At 47.4% G+C, this 26,026-nt stretch overlaps 1 protein-coding gene across 1 annotated transcript; it reads right to left on the reverse strand.

Moving 5' to 3' along the window:
* LOC140429826 (B- and T-lymphocyte attenuator-like) lies at positions 1 to 26,026 on the reverse strand. Its single transcript, XM_072517300.1, has 4 exons — positions 25,709 to 26,026; positions 10,427 to 10,543; positions 10,276 to 10,319; positions 1 to 460 (listed from the first exon to the last, which is right to left on the reverse strand). The coding sequence occupies exons 1-4, from the start codon at positions 26,004 to 26,006 to the stop codon at positions 257 to 259; spliced, it is 663 nt and encodes a 220-aa protein (XP_072373401.1). The 5' UTR covers positions 26,007 to 26,026; the 3' UTR covers positions 1 to 256.

A 26,026-nucleotide genomic window follows, 5' to 3' on the forward strand; every position in this document is an offset into this window, starting at 1 on the left:
TTAATCATCAGACACATGGTCCATTAAATTGATCTCCTATGTGTGGAGATGCTGTTCCCCACTTTGGTAAACTTCTGATCTTAAGACCAGGAATTGAAGTAATTGGATTTACTTTATCAATCAGAGTCTATAGGCTATGATTGGGTCACTGTGTTGGCAGACGTGTGCTAGGTAGAAACAGGGCAAATGTTGGGTAGAAGAAGGAATTCTTGACAAGCTCATCAATGGCCATCACCAATGTCCAAATAACCAAAACTCAGTATTGATTGAGAAGGTCATTTTCATAAATAGATTCTTCACATCGTTCAATTATGGGAAATGACTCATTTACATAAAAGGGCTCCATGCGTCTCTTATTTACACGTGGCTCCACTGGGCCTATCTCAGTCGTGTCGGCCATAGAAGCAAGCTCGGTGCTAACCGCTGTGACATCAGGTGATGAGGAAGCCGCAGTAATATTCTATAAAGGACCAAACATACAAGTATTATTACTCAAATATACACATGGTGAATTTGTACATTACTAGGACTTGATCACTTTTTGTAAAATGTCCCACAATGATGATGATCCTTAGTCTCTCACTAATGGTTCATCTTTCCAGTCAATACTTGACGAAAATGTATCCATCGGCCAATATTGCGGAAAACAATTAAATTTGATCATTATCACGATACTGTTTGTAAGAGCTTGCTGTGTGTCAATTTGTTGCTGCATTTGCTACATTACAATAATACTCCAAGAGTACTTCTGTAAAACACTTTGGGATGTTCCAGGGTTATGAAAGGCACTATATAAATGCAAGTTCTTTCTTTTATGAGACTTTCAGTGCAAGCTTGCAATTGAACTGTAAATGCAAAATTTACTAAAGTTTACCTGACTCCAGATTTCTGCTGATAAATAATGAGACTCGTCTGAGAGACCAGGCATCCATTAGGTTTTTGGAACAGCTGACCTCTGGGAAAATATTGCTTGACTGACAGCTCTTGACTTTTTGATCCCTTCAGTCAATTTTGCATTGCTTATATCTACAAGATAAAGATTTACATGTGCCTGCAGTTTCTGCTATTGATTCTTGAAAGGGTCTGCGTGACTGACACTTTAAGTGGCTTGCAGTAAAAGGAGTTCTTTAAAGAAAGTGGGAAGTTATGGACAATTGATTATTTTCTAAAGCTTTTTTAAAAACGTGCTATAGTCATTTTAGGTTTAATTGGTCCTAGCCAATGTATGAGTGGGTGAATTGGCATGGAAGTGCCATAGCTTGGCATTGGAATATAAGGGGTAATCAAGGTGGGTAGAAGGCATAAGGTAGCATGGATGGGGCAGGGGAGTGTGTGAGGTGGTGGTGAGAGGACGTAAGGAATGAGCATTGAAGGACCTTTCTGTTTTTATTTTTAATGGGCAAAGTCCCACAGCATGTGGCAAGCCTTTTTTTAAAAACACCTCAGCACTCGACAGTCCCTGTGGCTACATATGAACTCTGTCCCGGGGTAGCTAAACTGTAGCCCAAATAAAATTCCTGCTTCCTGCAAGGCAGGTGTGATGAGCCAGGAAATATCCCGACTCCCCTGACCTGGCTTGAGGATAAAAATCGAGTCCAACATAGCAGTATCCACCCTGTCCAAGCCCCTTCAGATCAAATCTTATATCTTTCAATCAGGTCACCTCTCATTCTTCTAAACTTCAATGTATACGGGCCCAACCTGCCCTCATATGATAACCTCCTCATTCAAGGAATTAGTCAAGTTAACCTTCTCTGCTTCTAATGCAATTATATCCTTTCTTAAGCAAGAAGACCAAAGCTGTGCACAGTACTCTAGGTGTGGTGTAACCCACCCCTGTACAACTATAGCAAAACTTGCCTACTTGTATATTCCATCCATCCAATAAATGACAACATTCCATTTACCAATATTCATACAACAAGCGTCATGAGATGGAAATAGTAGGAACTTGGGTCTCGAAATGGGGTCCATGATGTAGCAGGCAATGTGTTAAAAAGAATGCTAGCAGCAGAGTTAGAGGGATACGGCCATAGTCTGAGTTACCTTGTCCCATTCAGACTTAACCTTGTTAGTGGGAATAGCCAGGATGTCCCGGTTCAGCCAGGATGAGCCACTCTAGATCCATTGTCATTCGGGACAATCTTGTTTGATCAGAAATCACAAAGTTTAATGACCTATTTGTCCACCAATCGATGGTTAGCTGCATCTGAATGGCATAGATATGTTCTTTTGTATAATTGGGCAATCAGCCAAGATAACAATAAGGGATGCAAATCTGGCCAATTCAGAGAGAACCTTAGTTTGAGGGCATTGGTGGAGCAGGAGGCTCTAGTGGTCACCCAGAGAGGTCATGAAGAAGTTGTTCCAGGTACAGCCTTTCAAAAAGGATCCGAAAGGAACTTGACTTACATCAGAGAATTGTAATGTCTATGTAACTGGAATGAGAGCTGTATGTTTATAGGATGTGTTGTCTGATTGGAACTAATTTGTTAAGGTTAAGAAACTGTGTGTAATTTGTTAGTATTCGAACTGGAGTAAAAGTTTCAATATTGTTTTCTTTTCTTTTGTTTTAATGAAGTTTGTTTATAAAATAACCAAGCCCTATTTCTTATATTATCGATCTTTACACACCGCATGAAAACTTAAAAAATTATGGCATCTGTTCCACCTTCTTAACCTCTGTTGAGAGCTGACCAGGCATCCGCAACACAAGCTCTTATGAACAGCAAGGCAATAATGATCAGATAATCCTTTTCTAGGTGCTGGCTAAATGTTCAACATTGGCCAAACACTGAAGAGAACTCACCTGCTATTCCTCAAAACAGCACGTTGTGATACCTCATCTGAAAGAATACTATTCCCCACCCCCCACAACAGTGCAACATAGCCTCTGGATTGAGGGCGGAATTTGCAAATTTCTAACCCAGAGGCAAGTGTGTAACTCACCAAACTACAGCTGAAACCAGTTATTACTGTGATTAGTGAGTTCTAGTTTAGTTGCCCCACTCCACAAGGAGCTGACCCATGCTGGACAGACTGTGGGCAAAGATTGCTTCTTCAGCATATGATGCATCATGTGAACCTGCTGCTACCTTCATTTGGTCTGTGGCAGGTGTAATTGAGGTGAAGTCATGAAATAATGATCAGGAACAGGAACGTTAGCTGTTATTTCCTCCCCATATCTCAGGATGCTGGGTCAAAATGTTTCAATCAACCTAGCAATAACCATTGACTGAAGTTATTGCTTGAAAGCAGCACAGACCCAGGATCTTCATGGCTCAGTGTCATGATGGGGAGTCCACTTATCCATTGAGCCATCATTGAATTAGATGCTGAGAGGCTGTTTGACAGAACCCCCACCCACCACGTTCACCCCCATCATCGCTGGTGAGTCTAGAACAAGATGTCCCAGACTAAGAATAGGAGTTAGTCATTTTGGATTGAGATGAGGGGAAATTTCTTCACTGAGAGGGTTCTCTTACGAGAGGGCTGTGGATGCTTAGTCATTGAGTATGTTCAAGGTTAAGATTATTGGACACGAAGAGAATCAAGGGGTGGACTTTTCTCTACTTTGTACAGAGTGCTGTCTGCAGCTTGCTGGATGCACAGCCGGCTTTTCTCGACACATTGCGCAGCATTCTATGAAAAAGAAATATGGAGGCATGGCCCACGCCGTGATGCTGGAGGGCTGGTGATTGAAAAAGCCGGCAACGACTTCCGGGTGCGGCTATGCAGAGCTAGGTCGCATATTCGGCAGCTCCTGCTTGGAACGGACTTTTGGGCTCTTTTACAGGGCCCCCACAGCATTTGTTTGACATTTCCCGGTGTGGGAAGAAGGCTACAATATTCCCCCGACAGTGTCCCCCAGGAAGGGTATGTCTCTTGGTTGCCAGACACACGCAGAAACAGTAAAAGATTTGGCTGCAACTACAGGATAAACAGGGCCTCTTCCAGCATGCAGGCGGGGGAAGGGCAAGCTTAAAGCTGCAAGCTGACCTGAGGGCCTGTATCAAAAGTGAATTCTAGCAGCAGAGGGAACAACTGTGAAAAGACCTCATCAAGGCCACTGAAGGGACTTCCGGTTGCGGTGATGCCTAGCTAGCCGCACGCTTCGGCGGCTCCAGCTCCGACGGACCTTCGGGCTCTTTTAAGAGCCCCAACGGGGAATTTTTCGACGACGCAACCCGGTGTGGGGCGTGTGAGAAGGGAGTCCCCCCCAAACGAAGGAGGAAAAAACCGGCGGCGGCGGCTGCAGCGCGAGGAATCGTCGACCAAAGGGTCAGAAAGAGAGAAGTACAAGATGGCGGCGGAGAAAGCGCAGGCGACATGGGGGCCTGAGCATGAAATTGTGAGACGGTGCGTGGAGCTGCTGAAGAGGGAGGTGCTGACCCCGTTGCTACAGGCAATTGAGGGGCTCAAGGAGACATTAAAGACCCAGGAGACAGAGCTCCGCGCAGAAGGTGACAGATATTGAGGACGAGATCCTGGGCCTGGCGGTTAAGACACAGACGCACGAGGCACTTCATAAAAAGTGTACTGAAAGGATCGAAGCCCTAGAAAATGGAGCGCGAAGGAAGAACCTTCGGATACTGGGTCTCCCTGAGGGTGTGGAAGGAGTGGACTGTGGAGCGTACGCAAGTACGATGCTGAGCTCACTGATGGGTGCTGAGGCCCCTACGGGCCCCTTGGAGGTGGAGTGGGCAAATCGGATTCCGGCGAGAAGACCAAAAGCGGGAGAACCACCCAGGGCGATAATCGTGCGATTTTACCGCCTTAAGGATAGAGAAGAGGTCCTGAGATGGGCTAAAAAGGTGCGGAGTAGCAGATGGGAGAATGCAGTGGTACGGGTATACCAGGATTGGAGTGCGGAGGTGGCGAGAAGGAGGGCGAGCTTCAACCGAGCCAAAGAGGTGTTGCATAAAAGGAAGGTGAAGTTCGGGATGCTGCAGCCGGCAAGACTATGGGTCACGTATCAGGAGAGACACCATTATTTCGAGACGGCGGAGGAAGCATGGACCTTCATCAAAGAAGAGAAATTGGATCGGAACTGAGGGACTGATGCTGCAGGAAATGTTATTGTTAATGTTACGGTGGAAGTTAATTGAGAAGTAAACAGGGAAGGGGGGAGACATTGGGGAAATGTGGGCGCCGGTGAGGGGGGAAAGACGGGACATAGTTGGAGAATGGGGAAGGGGAGGGGGAGGGGAAAGGGAGCTGCGCCATAAGAGGCGGGTCAGGTAAAGGGATGTTCCCGCACCAGAAAGAATAAGGCGGGAAGACAGGCGCAAGGCGGATGGGAGTTCCCCACATGGGGGGGGTCGAGGAGTGAGCAGGAGTAGCCGGGGTCAGTTGAAGTCAGCTGACTTACGGAAGTAATATGGGGGGAGCAATCATGCTAGAAAGAGATCTAGCGGGGAGGGGGGGAGGGAGGGGGAGGGGGGGGGGACAACTGGGTTGCTGCTGCGGAAATCCAAAAGGAAATGGCTAAAGAGTGGGTGGGCGGGGATGGTGTGCGACGCTGGGGGAGCGAGCGGGAGCGCGGAGGCGGGATATGGGACTGGCCTAGAGAAGGTAATGGCTAGTCGACACGGGAGGGAGGCAGGTAGCCCCCTAGTGAGGCTGATCACGTGGAACGTGAGAGGCCTGAACGGACCGATAAAAAGGGCCAGAGTGCTCGCGCATTTGAAAGGACTAAGGGCAGACGTGGTTATGCTCCAAGAGACGCACCTAAAGGTGGCGGACCAAGTTAGGCTAAGGAAAGGATGGGTGGGACAGGTGTTCCACTCAGGACTGGACGCAAAGAATAGAGGGGTGGCCATTTTGGTGGGGAAACAGGTCGCATTTGAAGCAAAGAACATCGTAGCAGATAGCGGAGGTAGATATGTAATGGTGAGTGGCAGGCTGGAGGGAATGGAGGTCGTGTTGGTTAACGTGTATGCCCCAAACTGGGACGATACGGGATTTATGAGACGGATGCTGGGGCGTATACCGGACCTGGAGGTAGGAAACTTGATTTTAGGAGGGGACTTTAATACGGTGCTGGACCCGGGGCTAGATAGATCCAGCTCAAGGACCGGAAGAAGGCCGGCAGCGGCCAAGGTACTTAAGGGGTTTATGGACCAAATGGGGGGAGTGGATCCATGGCGATTTCTTAGACCTAGGGCTAGGGAGTTTTCCTTCTTCTCCCATGTCCATAAAGTGTACTCCCGGATAGATTTTTTTGTTTTGGGAAGGTCGTTGATCTCTAGGGTGGAAGAAGCTGAGTACTCAGCCATAGCGGTTTCGGATCATGCCCCACATTGGGTGGACCTGGAATTAGGAGAGGAAAGGGAGCAGAGAACACTCTGGCGATTAGATGTGGGACTGATGGCGGATGAGGGAGTGTGTGCAAGAGTGCGGGGGTGTATTGAGAGATATCTGGAGGTCAATGACGACGGCGAGGTCCCTGTGGGAGTGGTATGGGAAGCACTAAAAGCGGTGGTCAGAGGAGAGCTGATCTCCATTGGGGCCCACAAAAGGAAAACAGAGGCCAAGGAAAGGGAAAGATTACTGGGGGAGATTTTAAGGGTGGATAGGGAATTTGCAGAGACCCCGGAGGAGGAATTGTACAGGGAGAGGAGACGACTCCAGACAGAATTTGACCTTCTGACCACCAGAAAGGCGGAGGTACTGTGGAGGAAGGCACAGGGGAGGAGGTATGAATATGGGGAAAAGGCGAGTCGCCTGTTGGCTCATCAATTGCGAAAGAGGGCAGCAGCGAGGGAGATAGGAGGAATTAGAGACGAAAGGGGAGACACGGTGCGAAGGGCAGGAAAGATAAATGAGGTGTTCAAGACCTTCTATGAGGAACTGTATAGGTCTCAACCCCCAGAGGGAGAGGAGGGGATGCGGCAGTTCCTGGACCAATTGAGGTTCCCGAAAGTGGAGGAGCGGGGGGTGGTAGGCCTGGGGGCACCGATTGGGGTGGACGAGGTTATTAAGGGACTGGGAAGCATGCAAGCAGTGAAGGCCCCAGGACCAGACGGGTTCCCGGTGGAGTATTACAGAAAATATATGGACTTGTTGGCCCCGTTGATGGTGAGGACGTTCAATGAGGCCAGGAAAGGGGGGACTCTACCCCAGACGATGTCGGAGGCGACGATATCGTTAATTTTGAAGAGGGATAAAGATCCGTTGCAGTGCGGGTCCTATAGACCCATTTCATTGTTGAACGTGGACGCCAAATTGTTGGCAAAGGTACTGGCATCGAGGATAGAGGACTGTGTCCCGGGGGTGGTGCACGAAGACCAGACAGGGTTCGTAAAAGGGAGACAACTGAATGTTAACGTGCGACGACTATTAGGGGTGATAATGATGCCCCCAGTGGAGGGGGAGGCAGAGATAGTGGCGGCAATGGACGCAGAGAAGGCATTTGATAGGGTGGAGTGGGAGTATTTATGGGAAGTGTTAAGGAGGTTTGGGTTTGGGAACGGGTTTATTAGCTGGGTTAAACTTCTTTATGGGGCTCCAACGGCAAGCGTAGTTACAGGTCGACATAGATCGGAGTATTTCCGACTATATAGGGGAACAAGACAGGGATGCCCGCTGTCTCCATTGTTGTTCGCGTTGGCAATTGAACCTCTGGCCATGGCGTTGAGAGACTCCAGGAAATGGAGAGGGGTGATTAGAGGGGGAGAAGAACACCGAGTCTCGTTATATGCGGATGACCTATTGTTATACGTGTCGGACCCAGCGGGGGGGATGATAGAGGTTATGCGAATTTTGAGGGGGTTCGGGGATTTCTCGGGGTATAGGCTAAACATGGGGAAGAGTGAATTATTTGTGATACATCCAGGGGACCAGAGTAGAGAGATAGAAGGCTTGCCTCTAAGGAAAGTGGAAAGAAACTTCCGATACCTGGGGATTCAGATCGCTAGGAGCTGGGGAACCTTGCACAGACTTAATCTGACACGGTTGGTAGAACAAATGGAGGAGGACTTCAAGAGGTGGGACATGCAGCCTCTATCGCTGGCGGGCAGGGTGCAAGCAATTAAGATGATGGTCCTCCCGAGGTTCTTATTTGTATTTCAATGTCTCCCTATACTAATCACTAAGACCTTTTTTAATAAAATAGACAGGAGCATCACGAGCTTCGTGTGGGCAGGGAAAGTTCCGAGAGTAAGGAGGGGGTTCCTTCAGCGTAGTAGGGACAGAGGAGGATTGGCACTACCGAACTTGGGCGATTACTATTGGGCCGCCAATGTGGCAATGATACGTAAATGGATGATGGAGGGTGAGGGAGCGGCGTGGGAAAGACTGGAGAGAAAGTCCTGTAAAGGGACGAGTTTAGAGGCGCTGGTGACGGCGCCGCTACCGATCTCACCTAAAAAGTTTACCACAAACCCGGTGGTGGCGGCAACATTGAATATCTGGGGACAGTGGAGGCGACAGAGAGGGGTGCGGGGAGCCCTGGTGGGGTCCCCAATCAGGAACAACCATAGGTTCGCCCCAGGAAGAATGGATGGAGGATTTCAGAGCTGGTTCCAGTTGGGAATTAGGAGGGTGGGAGATTTATTTATAGATGGGACTTTTGCGAGCTTGGGAGCATTGGAGGAAAAGTATAAGTTGCCCCGGGGAAATTTCTTGAGATATATGCAGGTGAGGGCATTTACTAGACAACAGGTGAGGGAATTTCCGTTGCTCCCGACACAGGGGATACAGGACAGGGTGCTTTCAGGGGTGTGGGTCGGAGAGGGCAAGGTGTCAGAGATTTACCGAGAGATGAGGGAAGAGGGGGAGGAGTCGGTGGGCGAACTAAAAGGAAAGTGGGAAGAAGAACTAGGGGAGGAGATAGAGGAGGGTATGTGGGCTGATGCCCTAAGCAGGGTAAATTCCTCTTCCTCATGCGCCAGGCTTAGCCTGATTCAATTTAAGGTGCTACATAGAGCACACATAACGGGAGCAAGATTGAGCAGGTTCTTTGGAGTGGAGGACAAATGTGGGAGGTGTGGCGGGAGCCCGGCAAACCACGCACATATGTTTTGGGCATGCCCGGCACTGGAAGGGTATTGGAAGGGAGTGACGGGAGTGATTTTGCGGGTGGTGAAGGCCCGGGTCAAACCAGGCTGGGGGTTAGCTCTATTTGGAGTTGCGGAAGAGCCGGGAGTGCAGGAGGCGAAAGAGGCCGACGTTGTGGCCTTTGCGTCCCTAGTAGCCCGGCGCAGGATCCTACTCGTGTGGAAGGAGGCGAAACCCCCCGGACTGGAGGCCTGGGTAAATGATATGGCGGGGTTCATTAAACTGGAGCAGATAAAGTTTGCCCTGAGAGGATCGGCTCAAGGGTTCACCAGGCGGTGGCAGCCATTTCTCGACTACCTAGGGGAACGTTAGAGGGAAGACAGATGACCAGCAGCAGCAACCCAGGAGGGGGGGGGGGTTAGTTTAGGTCAAAGATAAAGGGGTTTTGTTACTTGTGTATTGTTTAAAATTTCTGTATTGTTATTGTTGCGTTTGCTTTGTAAGAGGGGAAAAATTGTTGTTTGGGAAAGAAATTTCAATAAAACATTTATTAAAATAAAAAAGAAAAAGCCGGCAACGCCTGAAAGAGGGCGCCCCAATCTCCAACAAAAAAAATACAGGAACCCCTCTGCCAGACACGCAGAAACTCTCATTATGTACTGGACCCCCTCCCCCCCCCCATCCCACTACATTCCCCCCTCTCCCATGAAGCTCTCCAGAGGGGCCCCATGGGAACGATGCCAGGGTGAAGAAGGGGAAGTGCCAGGTGGAAATGCCAGGTAGCAATGTCAGGTTACAGCCTGGACATGTCCCTCTCCCTCCAGGGGCACCCCTAATGGGTTCCCTTTACCTGGATGTCATTTTCAAAAACCCTCTATAAACCTTGCCAACGTGACACACGTCAGTGAAGAAGGAGATTCCAATGTGGTCGGCTGATATGGCGGGGAAGCCTTTTAATGATATTATAATTGATTTAAATGTGATTCCTGATTTCTCTGGGTGGAGCCTCGTTACATCACTGGCGGGGGAGGGGGGGTGGGGGTGGATATGAAAACAAGATCTCACCAGTGAGATTCTCATTTTCTGTCTTTCACAGGATTGCCATGAGTGCAAAATCTCAGCCAATGGACAAGGCAAGGAAGTGGATCAGTCATGATCTTATTGAGTGGTGGAGGAGGCTCAGGTGGCCGTATGGTCTACCCCTTTTCCTATTTATTAGTATGTTCCTTGGAGCGCTCTTACTTTGATTGATGCTCCTCATGTCAGCTCATTTACCTTTTCTTGGGCTCTTTGTCTCTTCTGTGCCGATCGTCGCTTCTCTTCAAAAGAACATCACAAACAGCATCATGACATGTGGCAACATATGAGATATATATTTCTGGTAATGTTGATAAATAAGAATTATTTCCTTTGGGCTGGTGCTTACCTCGACAATACAGTATGACACAGGCTATCACCACCACTAGAGGCAGCAAAACCAAAAAGTACCATTTATAAGAGTTGTCAATATGTTCTACTGTTATTACTGGATCATCTGAAGCCTCTGCAAAACAATATACAGCACATGAACAATATATAATAATATAATATTTGCATGATTTTGTCAGTGATATATTATGTGGACAATTTCTACTCTTCATGAGTTATATTACATGTGCTAATCTCTGTGTGTCTCTCTGATGTAGACATATGGGATATGAATGTTTGATATTGTGAATGGGGTCTATCCAAACTGTCCAGTTGATGAATCTAAGGAATGTTGGTCCGAGGAATGTAATAGTTTCCATTTCAGGCAGCCAGTGTCAACATTAAACCGTGCTGCCAAGTCAAGTTGAGCATGGTTAGAATAAAGTGCCCCGTAGTCTTTCCTAATGATGAGCTTAAGCCCACCTCAGAAATTTCACATTCTGTTCACCTCTCTGCATTCAATTGCCAATCAATACTGAATTAGAACAATGTTGTAACGCGGGTCAATGTACACTTGAACCCTGACTTGACCCTGTTCAAATTCCTTTCATATCCCACATGGGAGTCAGATGGCTTCAATGAACTAAAAATAATCACTAGAACTCAGGATGAAAAAAACAAGTAAGGTTTCTGGCCTTATACTTGAAACTCCCCAGCCTTGACTGGGCTGCTCTGTGCACTAGGTTTCCGGTACACTGGATTTCCTATCCGCCTCCAACACCTTCACGGAACCAGGTTGAAGACAATGTTAAAAATGACTAAGGATCTTCAGAAAGGACAATTGAGAAAATGTGTTGGAGGAAAAGTGCTGAAATTCTGTGTCATGTGAGATTACCTTTAAGACATGTATGTTTAAGCAATGTACCTTTAAGAAAACAGTGATGTCATAGAGTGGGTGGAGCTGAGGTCAGGTCAGCCATTTTGAAATTTAGTTTTGCAGTTGGAAAAAGAGCTTGTGTGTGTCTGGGTGTTTCCAGAGATCTGCAGTTTTAAAAAGCAGCTTGTGTGTGCCTGTGTGTTTCCAGAGAGCTGCAGTTTGGAGGAAAAGAGCTTGGGGAGTGTCTGTGTTTGCAGTGAGCTGGATCTCTGCCATGAAAGACTATCTCTGGATCATTTGGGTGATTTAAACTCACCTGATGTGATTCTGTTTAAAGGGGTTGAGGCTCTTGGAAGTTTGAAGGAACATTTTGAGGAATTAATTACAGTTGCAATATTTTCTGAGTGATCTTTGAAGTAAGGGGTGTTAAGAGATCCAATGTTTATTTAAGATGTTAAGTTGAGTTCATGGGATAAACATTGTTTTGTGTTTAAAAACCCACGTGTCCATAATTGTAATCCCACACCTAGGGAACAAGCCGTGTGCTAGGAAAAGCAACAAATACATTAAAGGGAGAGGTTGGTTGAACTCCATGATACATTTTGGGGTTCTGAAAACGCCTCGCCCATAACAATGGGGGCTCGAGGGGGATAAAAGTCTATCTATTGGATTGGCTTTTGTGAACTTAAAGACAGTGAAGGATTGTTGCTTTTCCGGTGTGGTATTTTAGTTTAAGTGGGGAGAGTGTTGTGAACAATGGCTCTTTCAGAGGCTCAAAAGTTTTTGGTGGTGGAGAATGGCACACGTAGTACTTTACTGACAGAAACGAAAAGCAGACTGTTAGATTTGGCAAGAATATTGCAGTTAACATTACCTGACAAAATGCAAAAAGATGAGGTAATTATGGTGGTGGTTAAACATTTAAAGTTGCCTGAGATAGAGTTTGACTCATTGGAAATGGCAAAAATTCAGTTGCAAATTAAACAAACGGAACATGAGAAAGAATTAAAGCGGCTTGAAAACGAGAGTGAGAAAGAGGAAAAAGAAAGAGAAAGAGAGAGAGAGGAAAAAGAAAGAGAAAGTGAGAGAGGGGAAAAAGAAAGAGAAAGAGAGAGGAAAAAGAAAAGGAGAGAGAAGAAAGGAGAAAAGAAAGAATAGCCCTAGCATAACAAAAAGAAAAAGAAAGGGAGATACAGATCAGGGAAAAAGATAAAGAGAGGGAGTTTGAACTTCAGAAACTGGCCATGAAACATGACAATCAGTTAAAATTGGCAGACGTAAAGGGAAACGTACAGTTGGATGATAGTGATGAGGATGAGAAAGAGCGTCATAGTCGAAGATGTGGTGGGGATCTATTTAAATATGTCCAAGCATTGCCAAGGTTTGACAGGAAGGAGGTAGAAGCCTTTTTCATTTCATTTGAGAAGGTCGCTAAACAAATGAAATGGCCACAGGACATGTGGGTGTTACTGATTCAAACACAGCTGGTAGGTAGAGCCATTGAAGTGTTTGCATCACTACCGGAGGAGGTATCTGGAACATATGAGGAGGTGAAAACATCCATCTTAAGTGCATATGAGCTGGTGCCTGAAGCTTACAGACAAAGATTTAGAAATTTAAGGAAAGAATTTGGTCAAACATACATGGAGTTTGAAAGGCTCAAACAGAGTAATTTTGATTGGTGGATAAGGGCTTTGAAAATAGACCAAACGTATGAAGCTCTCTGAGAAATTATACTTTTGGAGAAGTTTAAAAATTCAATTCCTGATGTAGTGAGAACTCATGTGGAAGAACAGAGGGTTAAAACTGCCAGATTAGCAGCGGAAATGGCAGATGATTATGAATTAGTTCATAGGTCAAAGATTGGTTTCCGACATCAGTTTCAGCCGGTGAAGGATAGAAACTGGGGACATGAGAAATACTCAAGTGGTAAAGGTAAAGGTGATCTGATGGGAGACAATAAAGAGAGTGTACCTCAGATTAAAAAAGAAATCCAGGAGCGTGGAAAAGAAATGAAAAGTTTCAGATGTTTTTACTGTAATAAACTAGGCCATGTAAAGTCACAGTGTTGGTGGTTGAGGAATAGCACTGGGAAGGCTGATGTGGTAAAACAGGATAAGACAGTGGGGTTTGTTAGAGTGGTAAAGGAAAGCCCAAGGGAAGCGAAGGAGGTTGTTTTTGAAAACTCACCACTATTCTTAGAAGTCCCCCTATACCAAAAAGGGCCGACATTCTAAATGGTGATCAGGGATTCTCACTCCCCGACTCCGATGCAAGCTTCAGTGGGTGCTATTCAGGTCAAACTATATTTTCAAGTTATCCCCCGGTATAACCCATACCTTCACCGAAGATTTCATCTACTTACCACTTAGTAGCATCGATCCTGGGTCCCGCATTGCTAAGTAAGTAAAGTAGACTTTGGAATAACCACTGTTTCAGGTTAAAACTTATAAGTTATTTTATTATTATATTTTTTTCTTTTTTTAAAAGATGCAATCACTGTCTTTACAGAAAAGTAAAAAGATCTTGCTTCTGGATCCTTCTGGTTGGTTGAAGGGACCTTCAGGCCCAACTTGACAATCAATCTTCTTTAAAGTCTGGTCTTCTTTAGATGTATCAGCTATTTTAGCTCGGCTGCTCTGCCCTGTCCATTTCCAATGGCCGAGCTGATTGTAATCTGAGTCTAGCTGCTTGTTCCTTCTCTGCTTCTCTCTCTCTCCCTCAGAGCTCTGCTTCTGGATCTGCATCTGGATCTGAATCTTTCCTGCCCTGGTCTCGAGGTTTATATTCGCTTTATAACAATTACGTTTTTATGATTTTATTGTAAAGTAACTCTTATTTTCTTTGATTGTAAAAGGTATCTTTTGATCTAAACCTTTTAATCCAACTAAGTATACATTTTGACATGACTTCATCTCATAGATCTGATTACATTGTTTCCTTTGTGATGTTCAAAATGCTTTGACTTCAAGAGGTGTTACTTTTAATTCCTGTCATTTCTATAGTTTTATTTTCCAATTGTGTCCTCAGCTCAATTTTGACTTTGATTTTGGCTTTGAATTATGTTTCTCGTAGACTGAGAGCCTCCAGTTTTCTTTAATTTACCTGGTATTAGCAAATTTTCACACTTCGAATTATCACAAAATTCAACTGAGCTCATCCATTCTTTTCCAGATCCTTACTAAGTTAGTTACTTTCAATGAAGGTGTGAGCCATTGTTTTTGGCTTCATTCAAAATCCTGTTTGTCTTGTTTGCTGAGCCTGCTTGACCAAGGATATCTGCATTTTACAATCCTTCTCCTGGCAGCTGCTGTTAACCCTTTGTGGGATCTTTCCCTACATTCTCTCATGTTTCTCTCAGACCAGATATTGCCAGACTGCCATGTTTCAAATGACACATCTTTCCATATTATCAATTACAAGGTGCAAACGATTGTGAAGGTGCCAGATGTCTTTAAAGAATTTACTTGTGTGGGTAAAGTTTACTCAGGAGGAGCAGGTAAAGAAGTCACAATTTTAAGAGATACAGGGGCTAGTCAATTTTTAATGGTAAGAGATGAGGAATTATGTAGTTTGGGAAGAATGTTGCCAGAAAAGGTGGTGATATGTGGAATTCAGGGTGAGAGGAGTAGCGTTCTATTATATAAGGTAAGGTTGGAATGTCCAGTGAAGAGTGGTGCAGTGGTAGTAGGAGTAATGGATAAACTATCTTGTCCAGGAATACAGTTTATCTTGGGTAATGATATAGCTGGATCGCAGGTGGGAGTGATGCCTACTGTGGTTGATAAGCCATTGGAAAATTAGTCAACTGAAGGGTTGAAGGACGAATATCCTGGGATTTTTCCGGATTGTGTAGTAACAAGGTCGCAAAGTCACAGGTTAAGATAAGAGGAGAAATCAAAGAGTGAAGATGGAGTTGAAGTGCAATTATCAGAAACGATTTTTGATCAGATGGTTGAAAAAGAACAAGAGACTTCCGGTTGCGGCAATGCGGAGCTAAGCCGCACGATTCCGTGGGTATGATGGGCAGCACGGTAGCCTTGTGGATAGCACAATTGCTTCACAGCTCCAGGGTCCCAGGTTCGATTCCGGCTTGGGTCACTGTCTGTGCGGAGTCTGCACATCCTCCCCGTGTGTGCGTGGGTTTCCTCCGGGTGCTCCGGTTTCCTCCCACAGTCCAAAGATGTGCAGGTTAGGTGGATTGGCCATGATAAATTGCCCTTAGTGTCCAAAATTGCCATTAGTGTTGGGTGGGGTTACTGGGTTATGGGGATAGGGTAGAGGTGTGGACCTCGGATAGGGTGCTCTTTCCAAGAGCCAACGCAGACTCGATGGGCCGAATGGCCTCCTTCTGCACTGTAAATTCTATGATTCGGCAGCTCCCACTATTATGGACTTTCGGGCTCATTGGAGGAGCCCCAATGGAATTTTTTTGAAGACAACCCGTGGGGAAGGGAAGAGAGAGGTCCCCCTCCAACTTTTATGGACCGGACCAGAAGTGCAACGGCCAAAAAAGCGGAATTGGAGCAGCGGGAGAAGCGAGGGAAAAAAATCAAAATGGCGGCGGTCGGGGACAAAGCGGAGTGCGGGCCGGAGCTGCAGGAATTCATCAAGCGCTGCTTCGAGGAGCTGCGTAAGGAGATGCTGGTGTCTATGCTGGCAGTAATTGAAGGACTAGGGTTAACACAGAAGGCCCACGAGGTAAAGATCCAGGAGGTACAGAAAAGAGTCAGTGAGGATGAGGATGAGCTCTTGGGCCTGGCGGTGAGAGTGGAGCAGCACGAGGCGCTACACAAGAGGTGGGCGGAAAGACTCGAAGACCTGGAGAACAGGTCGAGGAGAAAGAATCTGCGAAATCTGGGTCTCCCTGAGGGAGTGGAGGGGGCTGATGCCAGGGCATACGCGGGCACGATGCTCGGGGCGATGATGGGCGCGGAGGCCCCTTCGAGGTTGCTGGAGCCGGGGCATACGCGAGCACGATGCTCGGGGCGATGATGGGCAAGGAGGCCCCTTCAAGGCCGCTGGAGTTGGACGGGGCACACCGGATGCAGGCGAGGAAGCCCAAGGCAAATGAGCCACCAAGGGCGATGGTGGTGAGATTTCACCGGTTCACGGACAGAGAGAGGGTCCTGAAATGGGCCAAGAAGGAGCGGAGCAGCAAGTGGGTCAATGCAGAGATCCGAATATACCCGGGCTGGAGCACGGAGGTTGCAAAGCGGAGAGCGTGTTTCAACCGGGCCAAAGCAGTGCTGCACCGAAAGGAGTGAAATTTGGAATGCTGCAGCCAGCGCGACTGTGGATCACATACAAGGACCAACACTATTACTTCGAAACGCCTGAAGAGGCGTGGACCTTCATACAAACCGAAAAGTTGGACTCTAACTGAGGGTTTGTGAGGGTGGGGGCGGGGGATGTTTGGGGTTTGATGTGTGATGGCTGTTGTATATAGGGGGTCAATCACGCGCAGGAAATGTTACATGGGCTGGGGGAGAGAGACAAGGCCGCGACAGGAGCTGCGCCAGAGGGGGCGGGGCAGGCTTTGGAAAGCGCGGGGTTTTTCCGGCGCGCGGGAAGAAAGGCGGGAAGGGGAACGAAGGAACGCATATTGATTGGGAGACTCCCACACGGGGAGGTCAAAGGGACGGCAGGGGAAGCCGGGGTCAGCAGGTGTCAGCTGACTTACGGGAGTGATATGGGGGGGAGCAAAAAAGCTAGACAGGGGTCTAGCGGGGGGGGAGGGGAGGGGGTAAGGGGGGAAAAAGGGTTGCTGCTGCACTGGCCGAAAGGGACTGGGACACAGAAGAGGTGGTCAGGATGGGGGTCCCCCGTCTGGGGGACTGGAGGGTGAGGGAGACGCGGACACGGGACTGGCCCAGAAAAGGCGATGGCTAGTCGGCGGGCGTGGGGGGCGGGAGAGAGCCCCTCCAATCCGGCTGATAACGTGGAACGTGAGGGGCCTGAATGGGCTGGTGAAGAGGGCTCGATTGTTCGCGCACTTAAAGGGACTGAAGGCAGGCGTGGTCATGCTCCAAGAGACACATCTGAAGGTGGCGGACCAGGTCAGGTTAAGAAAGGGATGGGTAGGACAGGTATTCCACTCGGGACTGGACGCGAAGAATAGAGGGGTGGCAATATTGGTGGGAAAGCATGTGTCATTTGAGGCCAAGACTATCGTAGTGGATAATAGAGGGAGATACGTGATGGTGAGTGGTAGGTTGTAAGGGACGTGGGTGGTGTTGGTAAATGTATACGCCCCGAACTGGGGTGATGCTGGATTCATGAAGCGCATGTTGGGGTGCATTCCGGACCTGGAGGTAGGAGGCATGGTAATGGGAGGGGACTTCAATACAGTGTTGGACCCAGCACTGGACCGCTCCAGATCAAGGACTGGAAAGAGGCCGGCGGCGGCCAAGGTGCTTAGGGGGTTTATGGATCAGATGGGGAGAGTGGACCCATGGAGGTTTGCAAGGCCGCAGGCCAGGGAATTTTCTTTCTTCTCCCACGTGCACAAAGCCTAATCCCGGATAGATTTTTTTGTTCTGAGCAGGGCGCTCATCCCGAGGGTGGAGGGGACGGAGTATTCGGCCATAGCCGTTTCGGATCACACCCCGCACTGGGTGGAACTGGGGCTGGGAGAGGAGAGGGACCAACGCCCGCTGTGGCGGCTGGATGTGGGACTGCTGGCAGATGAGGTGGTGTGTGGGAAGGTGAGGGGGTGTATCGAAAGTTACTTGGAGGCCAACGACAACGGGGAAGTACGGGTGGGGGTGGTATGGGAGGTGTTGAAGGCGGTGATCAGGTGAGAGCTAATCTCCATCAGGGATCATAGGGAGAAGACAGAGGGCATGGAAAGGGAGAGATTAGTGGGGGAGATTTTGAGCGTGGACAGGAGATACGCAGAGGCCCCGGAGGAAAGATCACTTGGGGAAAGACGACGGCTCCAGACGGAGTTTGACCTGTTGACTACAGGGAAGGCGGAGGCACAGTGGAGGAAGGCGCAGGGGGCGACCTACGAGTATGGGGAAAAGGCTAGTCGGATGCTGGCACACCAGCTCCGTAAGAGGACGGCAGCGAGGGAAATAGGGGGAATCAAAGATGGAAGGGGAGCCACGGTTCGGAGTGCGACGAAAATAAACAAGGTATTCAAGGCCTTCTATGAAGAGCTGTACAGATCCCAGCCCCCAGCGGGGGAAGAGGGGATGAGACGATTCCTAGGCCAACTGAGATTCCCGAGGGTGGAGGTGCAAGAGGTGGCTGGTTTGGGGGCACCAATTGGGTTGGAGGAGCTGAGCAAGGGTTTGGGGAGTATGCAGGCGGGGAAGGCCCCGGGGCCGGACGGGTTCCCGGTGGACTTCTACAGAAAGTACATAGACCTGTTGGCCCCGCTACTAGTGAGGACCTTTAATGAGGCAAGAGAGGAGGGGACCCTGCCCCCGATAAGGTCGGAAGCAACAATTTCTTTGATCCTAAAGCGGGACAAGGACCCACTGCAATGTGGATCGTACAGGCCGATCTCGCTCCTCAATGTGGATGCTAAGTTGTTGGCAAAAGTGCTGGCCACGAGGATTGAGGACTGTGTCCCGGGGGTGATCCACGAGGACCAGACAAAATTCGTAAAGGGCAGGCAATTAAACACTAATGCGCGGCGGCTCTTAAACGTGATAATGATGCCATCGGAGGAGGGAGAGGCGGAGATAGTGGCAGCGGTGGACGCGGAAAAGGCCTTTGACCGAGTAGAGTGGGAGTACCTCTGGGAGGTGCTGCGTAGGTTTGGGTTCGGGGGAGGGTTTATCAGTTGGGTTAAGCTCCTTTACAGAGCCCCGGTGGCGAGTGTAGTGACGAACCGGCGGAGGTCGGAGTACCTTTGGCTGTACCGAGGAACGAGGCAGGGGTGCCCCCTGCCCCCCCTGTTGTTTGCATTGGCGATCGAACCCTTGGCCATATCATTGAGGGAGTCTAATAAATGGAGGGGGGTGGTCCGAGTGGGAGAAGAGCATCGGGTGTCGCTATATGCGGATGACCTGTTGTTGTACGTGGCGGATCCAATGGAGGGGATGGTGGAGGTCATGCAGACTCTAAGGGAGTTTGGGGAGTTTTCGGGCTATAAGCTCAATGTAGGGAAGAGTGAGCTCTTTGTATTACAGGCAGGGGACCAAGAAAGAGGGCTAGGGGACCTACCGCTGAGGAGGGCGGCGGGGAGTTTTCGGTATCTGGGGATCCAGATAGCCAGGAGTTGGGGGGCCCTACATAAACTGAATCTGACGAGGTTGGTGGAGCAAATGGAGGAGGACTTCAAAAGATGGGACATGTTACCGCTCTCGGTGGCGGGTAGAGTGCAGTCGGTCAAAATGGTGGTCCTCCCGAGGTTTCTGTTTGTGTTTCAGTGCCTTCCCATTGTGATCACCAAGGCCTTTTTCAAGAGAGTAGGCAGGAGAAAATGGGGTTTGTGTGGGCGAATAGGACCCCGAGGGTAAGGAGAGGGTTCCTGGAAAGAAGTAGGGATCGAGGAGGGTTGGCGCTGCCAAACCTAGGGAGCTATTACTGGGCAGCAAATGTGGCGATGATCCGCAAGTGGGTGATGGAGGGAGAGGGGGCGGCATGAAAGAGGATGGAGATGGCGTCCTGTAAAGGAACTAGCCTGGGGGCGTGGTTGACGGTACCGCTGCCGCTCTCGCCGACATGGTACACCACGAGCCCGGTGGTGGCGGCAACACTAAGGATCTGGGGTCCGTGGAGACGGCACAGGGGTGCGATGGGAGCCTCGGTGTGGTCCCCGATCAGGGGCAACCACCGGTTTGTCCCGGAGAGGATGGACGGGGGGTTCCAGAGCTGGCATCGGGCGGGGATTAGAAGAATGGGGGACCTGTTCATTGACGGGACGTTTGCGAGGCTAGGGGCACTGGAGGAGAAGTTTGAGATGCCCCCGGGAAATGCTTTTAGATATATGCAGGTGAGGGCGTTTGTGAGGTGACAGGTGAGGGAATTCCCGTTGCTCCCAGTACAAGAAATTCAAGATAGGGTGATCTTGGGTGTGTGGGTCGGGGAGGGCAAGGTGTCGGCAATACACCAGGAGATGAACGAAGAGGGGGAAGCGCTGGTAGAAGAGTTGAAGGGTAAATGGGAGGAGGAGCTGGGGGAGGAGATCGAAGAAGGTCTGTGGGCTGATGCCCTAGGTAGGGTTAATTCCTCCTCCTCGTGTGCCAGGCTCAGCCTGATACAATTTAAGGTGGTTCACAGAGCTCACTTCACGGGGGCGAGGTTGAGCAGGTTCTTTGGGGTAGAGGACAGATGTGGAAGGTGCTCAGGGAGCCCGGCGAACCATGTCCATATGTTTTGGCCATGCCTGGCACTGGAGGGGTTCTGGAGTGGAGTGGCGGGAACAATATCTCATGTGGTGAAAGTCCGGGTCAAGCCAAGCTGGGGGCTAGCAATATTTGGAGTAGTGGGCGAGCCGGGAGTGCAGGAGGCGAAAGAGGCCGGCATTCTGGCCTTTGTGGCCCTAGTAGCCCGGCAAAGGATCTTGCTAATGTGGAAGGAGGTGAAGCCCCCTAGCGTGGAGGCCTGGATAAACGACATGGCTGGGTTCATAAAGCTGGAGAGGATTAAGTTTGACTTGAGTGGGTCTACGCAGGGGTTCTACAGGCGGTGGCAACCGTTCCTAGACTATCTCGCGGAGCGTTAGAGGAAGGTCGGTCAGCAGCAGCAGCAACCCGGGGGGGGGGGACTTCTTGGGAGTGGGGAGGAATGGGGGATTGCTTGGGGGGGGTGGATGAGCAAGAGATAACATGAAGGGTTGGGCAAACTGGCACGTGCGGGAGAGAGCCAGTGTATAAAGCTATGTAAATATACCATTTTGCCATGTATATATCTTGCTCAGTGCGATTTCTTGTTATTTTGTTACCGGGGGGGGGGGGGGGGGTTATTGTTTGTAAGGGAGAAAAATTGTGTTGATAAAAAACTTTAATAAATAAAAAAATTTTAAAAAAGAAAAAGAACAAGAACAGGTGGAGGATGAGGCGGATATTTTTAGTTCAGGAAAATTGGCGGAGATACAACAGAAAGGTGTAGAAATGAAACGGATAAATCAGAAAGCATATACGGAAGAGGAATCTGAGAGTATATCAGAGTGTTATTACCGGAAAAATTATGTCTTGATGAGAAAATGGAGACCTGTATATATGCAGGTGGATGAAAAGTGGGCAGAAGTTCATCAAGTAGTATTGCCGGTAGGGTATAGAAAGGAGGTGTTGCGGGTTGCACATGAGGTACCAGTGGGAGGTCATTTGGGAATAAGGAAAACTCAAGCTAAAATCCAGAAACATTTTTATTGGCCTGGACTACATAAAATTTTGTCAATCATGTCAAACATGTCAAGTGATAGGGAACCACAAGCAGTGATAATTCCAGCGCCCTTAATACCCATTCCAGCATTTGAGGAACCTTTTACAATCGATTGTGTAGGGCCACTTCCTCAAACAAAAAGTGGGAATCAATATCTTTTGACTGTAATGGATGTGTCTACTAGGTTTCCAGAGGCCACTCCAGTACGTAATATTACAGCTAAAAGGATTGTGGAGGAGTTACTTAAATTCTTTACTAGATATGGACGACCCACAGAAATTCAATCGGATCAAGGAACGAATTTTACTTCAAAGTTATTCAAAGAAGTTATGGATAGAACATAGAACATTACAGCGCAGTAAAGACCCTGTGGCCCTCAATGTTGCACCGACCTGTGAAACCACTCTAAAGCCCATCTACACTATTCCCTTATCGTCCATATGTCTATCCAATGACCATTTGAATGCCCTTAGTGTTGGCGAGTCCACTACTGTTGCAGGCAGGGCATTCCACGCCCTTGCTACTCTCTGAGTAAAGAACCTACCTCTGACATCTGTCTTATATCTATCTCCCCTCAATTTAAAGCTATGTCCCCTCGTGCTAGACATCACCATCCGAGGAAAAAGGCTCTCATTGTCCACCCTATCCAATCCTCTGATCATCTTGTATGCCTCAATTAAGTCACCTCTTAACCTTCTTCTCTCTAATGAAAACAGCCTCAAGTCCCTCAGCCTTTCCTCATAAGATTTTCCCTCCATACCAGGCAACATTCTGGTAAATCTCCTCTGCACCCTTTCCAATGCTTCCACATCCTTCCTATAATAGCTTAGGAATAAAACAATTTAAATCAACTGCGTCCCATCCAGAATCGCAGGGAGCATTAGAAAGGTGGCATCAGACATTGAAGACAATGTTGAGGGCGTATTGTCAAGATTATCCAGAGGATTGGGATAAAGGAATCCCATTCGTATTGTTTGCAATTAGGGATGCACCTAATGAGTCTACCAAATTTAGTCCTTTTGAACTAGTTTTTGGTCATGAGATAAGAGGACCACTTCAATTGATGAAGGAAAAATTGGTGGGTGAGAAATCGGATATTACACTATTGGATTATGTGTCAAATTTTAGGGAACGATTAAATAGAGCAGGTGAATTGGCTAGACAACATTTGAAAGTTGCACAAAATGTGATGAAATGGGTAGCGGACAAGAAATCCAAAGTTCGTAGTTTTGCCAGTGGGGATAAAGTTTTAGTGTTGTTACCAGTGGTGGGGGAGCCTTTAAAAGCTAGGTTTTGTGGACCATATCAGATTGAAAGGAAATTAGGTGAGGTGAATTATGTGGTAAAAACACCAGATAGAAGGAAGACTCACCGAGTGTGTCATGTGAATATACTTCAAAGGTACTTTGAAAGGGAAGGAGAGAAAAAGGGGGTTTTAATGATTCTAACTCAAAGTGACGAACCAAATCCAGATGACTGTGAATTTGACATACCTCAAATTAAATTGGAAAATAAGGATGTTCTTAAAAATTGGGATGAAATGTTAAGTTTCCTCCGGGTGCTCCGGTTTCCTCCCACAGTCCAAAGATGTGCAGGTTAGGTGGATTGGCCATGATATATTGCCCTTAAGTGTCCAAAATTGCCCTTAGTGTTGGGTGAGTTAACGGGGTTATGGGGATAGAGTGGAGGTGTTGACCTTGGGTAGGGTGCTCTTTCCAAGAGTCGGTGCAGACTCGATGGGCCGAATGGCCTCCTTCTACACTGTAAATTCTATGATAATCTATGATAAAGTTACCTTCCAGAGGAAAATCGAACTGACCTGAAAGAGTTATTGATATCACATGGGCAAGTTTGTAGAGATAAATTGGGAAGTACTAAAATGACTATATATGATGTAGATGTGGGCAATGCTGTTCCTATCAAACAACATCCATGTAGACTTAATCCTTTAAAATTGGCACAGGTTAACAGAGAGATTGAGAGTATGCTGAAGAATGGCATAATTGAAGTGGATTGCAGCCAATGGAGCTCACCCATAGTGACGGTACCTAAACCAAACGGTACCCAACAGTTGTGTGTGGACTATAGAAAGGTGAATGCAGTTACAAGAACGGACTCTTATCCTGTCCCACCATTGAACGATTGCATTGAGAAAGTGGGACAATCTGTTTTTATTTCCAACTTCCAGACATGGAAAGAACGTTTAAAACATCGTATGGAGTTCTTCGATCGACTTCAGGTGGCGAGTTTGGTGATGAACCGAGCCGAAAGTGAATTTGGAGAAGCCCGAATCACTTTCCTTGAGGAGTTTCCGATACCCTCAATGCGAAGGGAGGCAATGTGATCTCCTAGCATGAATGAATTTGATCGAACAGTTGTGCAAAGATTTTGTGGTGTGATTACTCCACTGATGGAATTGCTGAAGAAAAGTAAAAAACTTCAATGAACCGCGGACTTTCAACAGGCATTTGACTGCCTGAAAGCTGTGATCAACAATGCTCCTGTGTTGGAGAATTGCAAGGGACTCTGTGGTCAGATTGAACTAAAGTATCTGATTCTAAAGAGAAATGCCGAGGAGTAGAGGAATGGATGGATCGTGCAGAGATTTTGTTCAAAGAGACTGTCAATCGAGAAGGATTTTGGTTGGAGGAAGAAGAACAAAGAAAAATGGACTATATTATTATACCTGTTTGCATGTGTTGTTTTTTTTTTTTAAACGAAAAGGTATATTTACTGTGTACATTTCTTAGTGGATGGTGCAAAAGTGAAAAATGAAACCATCTTGAAGTTGATGGGTTTTTCTTTTCTTGGGGGGAAGTGTCATGTGAGAGTACTTTTAAGACATGGATGTTTAAGCAATGTACCTTTAAGAAAACAGTGATGTCAGAGAATGGGTGGAGCTGAGGTCAGGTCAGCCATTTTGCAGTTTAGTTTTGCAGTTGGAAAAAGAGCTTGTGTGTGTGTCTGGGTGTTTCCAGAGAGCTGCAGTTTTTAAAAGCAGCTTGTGTGTGTCTGTGTGTTTCCAGAGAGCTGCAGTTTGGAGAAAAAGAGCTTGTGGAGTGTCTGTGTTTGCAGTGAGCTGGATCTCTGCCATGAAAGACTATCTCTGGATCATTTGAGTGATTTAAACTCCTAATGGTAAAGCCTTCAACCTGATGTGATTCTGTTTAAAGGTGTTAAGTCTCTTGGAAGTTTGAATGAACATTTTGAGGAATTATTTACTGTTGCAATATTTTCTGAGTTATCTTTGAAGTAAGGGGTGTTAAGAGATCCAATGTTTATTTAAGATGTTATGTTGAGTTCATGGGATAAACATTGTTTTGTGTTTAAAAACCCACGTGTCCATAATTGTAATCCCACTCCTAGGGAACAAGCCATGTGCTAGGAAAAACAACAAATACATTAACGGGAGAGGTTGGTTGAACTCCATGATACATTTTGGGGTTCTGAAAATGCCGCGCCCATAACATCTGTCATTGGAAAGGAGAGAGACAAAAGTTTAATAAAGAAATTCACAATGACTAAAATGATTCCCATGGGTTATCTGTATTAAGATCATAATTTCAGCTGACTGTCCTGACTTCTAGATGACTGTCATATTGATGGTGGGTGCAATGAGTTCAGGTTATCAGAGCTATATCTAATTTACAACATTCCTCAGGTGACAAATATAGATGTTGTGGGTTCTCTGAGTCACCGACGATAAGGACTTTTGACAATATAGTTTATTCACTAGCACTGCAGCTGCCTAAACACTTGTGCTCTGCCCTTGCTCCCATGGATAACCAATACACGTGCTCCTCGGGATAACTAACTCCTGTGCTCCTACCACATGATCTCTTTTTTGGCCACATCACATTTTCACGTGACCACTCGGTTTACAAATACCCGAGTCTATTCACTCTTTCAATTAATGTGCCTTCAGAGTATCCTGCAGAATTTGTACTCCATGTTGAACCCAGGGTAGGACACTCCTACTCCTTGGGTTCTTCTCCATTAAGAGCAACCGACCTGGGGAAGGAAGAGGAAGATCTATGTTGTGTGTACCTGTAGGTTAATAAATGAGACACATGCAATGATTACCTGTCACATTTAAGATAATGGAATTACCCATTGACTTGATACCTCCGTGTAAAGCTTCACATCGGAATGTGCCACTATCACTGTAGTTGAGGTTGGCGATCGTGTAACTGACGAGTAGGCTGCTTTCATTGTCATTATTGGAGCTTGTCTTGTTTGCAGGTATGGGCTGACAGCTATGTCCCTGCAGCATGCACCAGTGCACCACAGGTTCTTCTGCTTGATCAGCACAGAATTTAACTGTGCAGTTCAATGTGAGACTATCTCCCACAGTACGTGTCAACTTAGATCGGGGGTACATCACATTCAATGGGCAGGCAC

This window comes from Scyliorhinus torazame, chromosome 1, assembly GCF_047496885.1.
Source record: "Scyliorhinus torazame isolate Kashiwa2021f chromosome 1, sScyTor2.1, whole genome shotgun sequence".
Taxonomy (NCBI): Eukaryota; Metazoa; Chordata; class Chondrichthyes; order Carcharhiniformes; family Scyliorhinidae; genus Scyliorhinus; species Scyliorhinus torazame.

Coding starts and splice junctions, on each gene's coding strand:
- LOC140429826 (XM_072517300.1), bottom strand. CDS start 26,006: ATGTACCCCCGATCTAAGTTGACACGTACTGTGGGAGATAGTCTCACA. Junction 10,544..25,708: donor CATTATCTTAAATGTGACAG/GTAATCATTGCA, acceptor ATTGTTTTGCAG/AGGCTTCAGATGATCCAGTA. Junction 10,320..10,426: donor TGTCATACTGTATTGTCGAG/GTAAGCACCAGC, acceptor GTTCTTTTGAAG/AGAAGCGACGATCGGCACAG.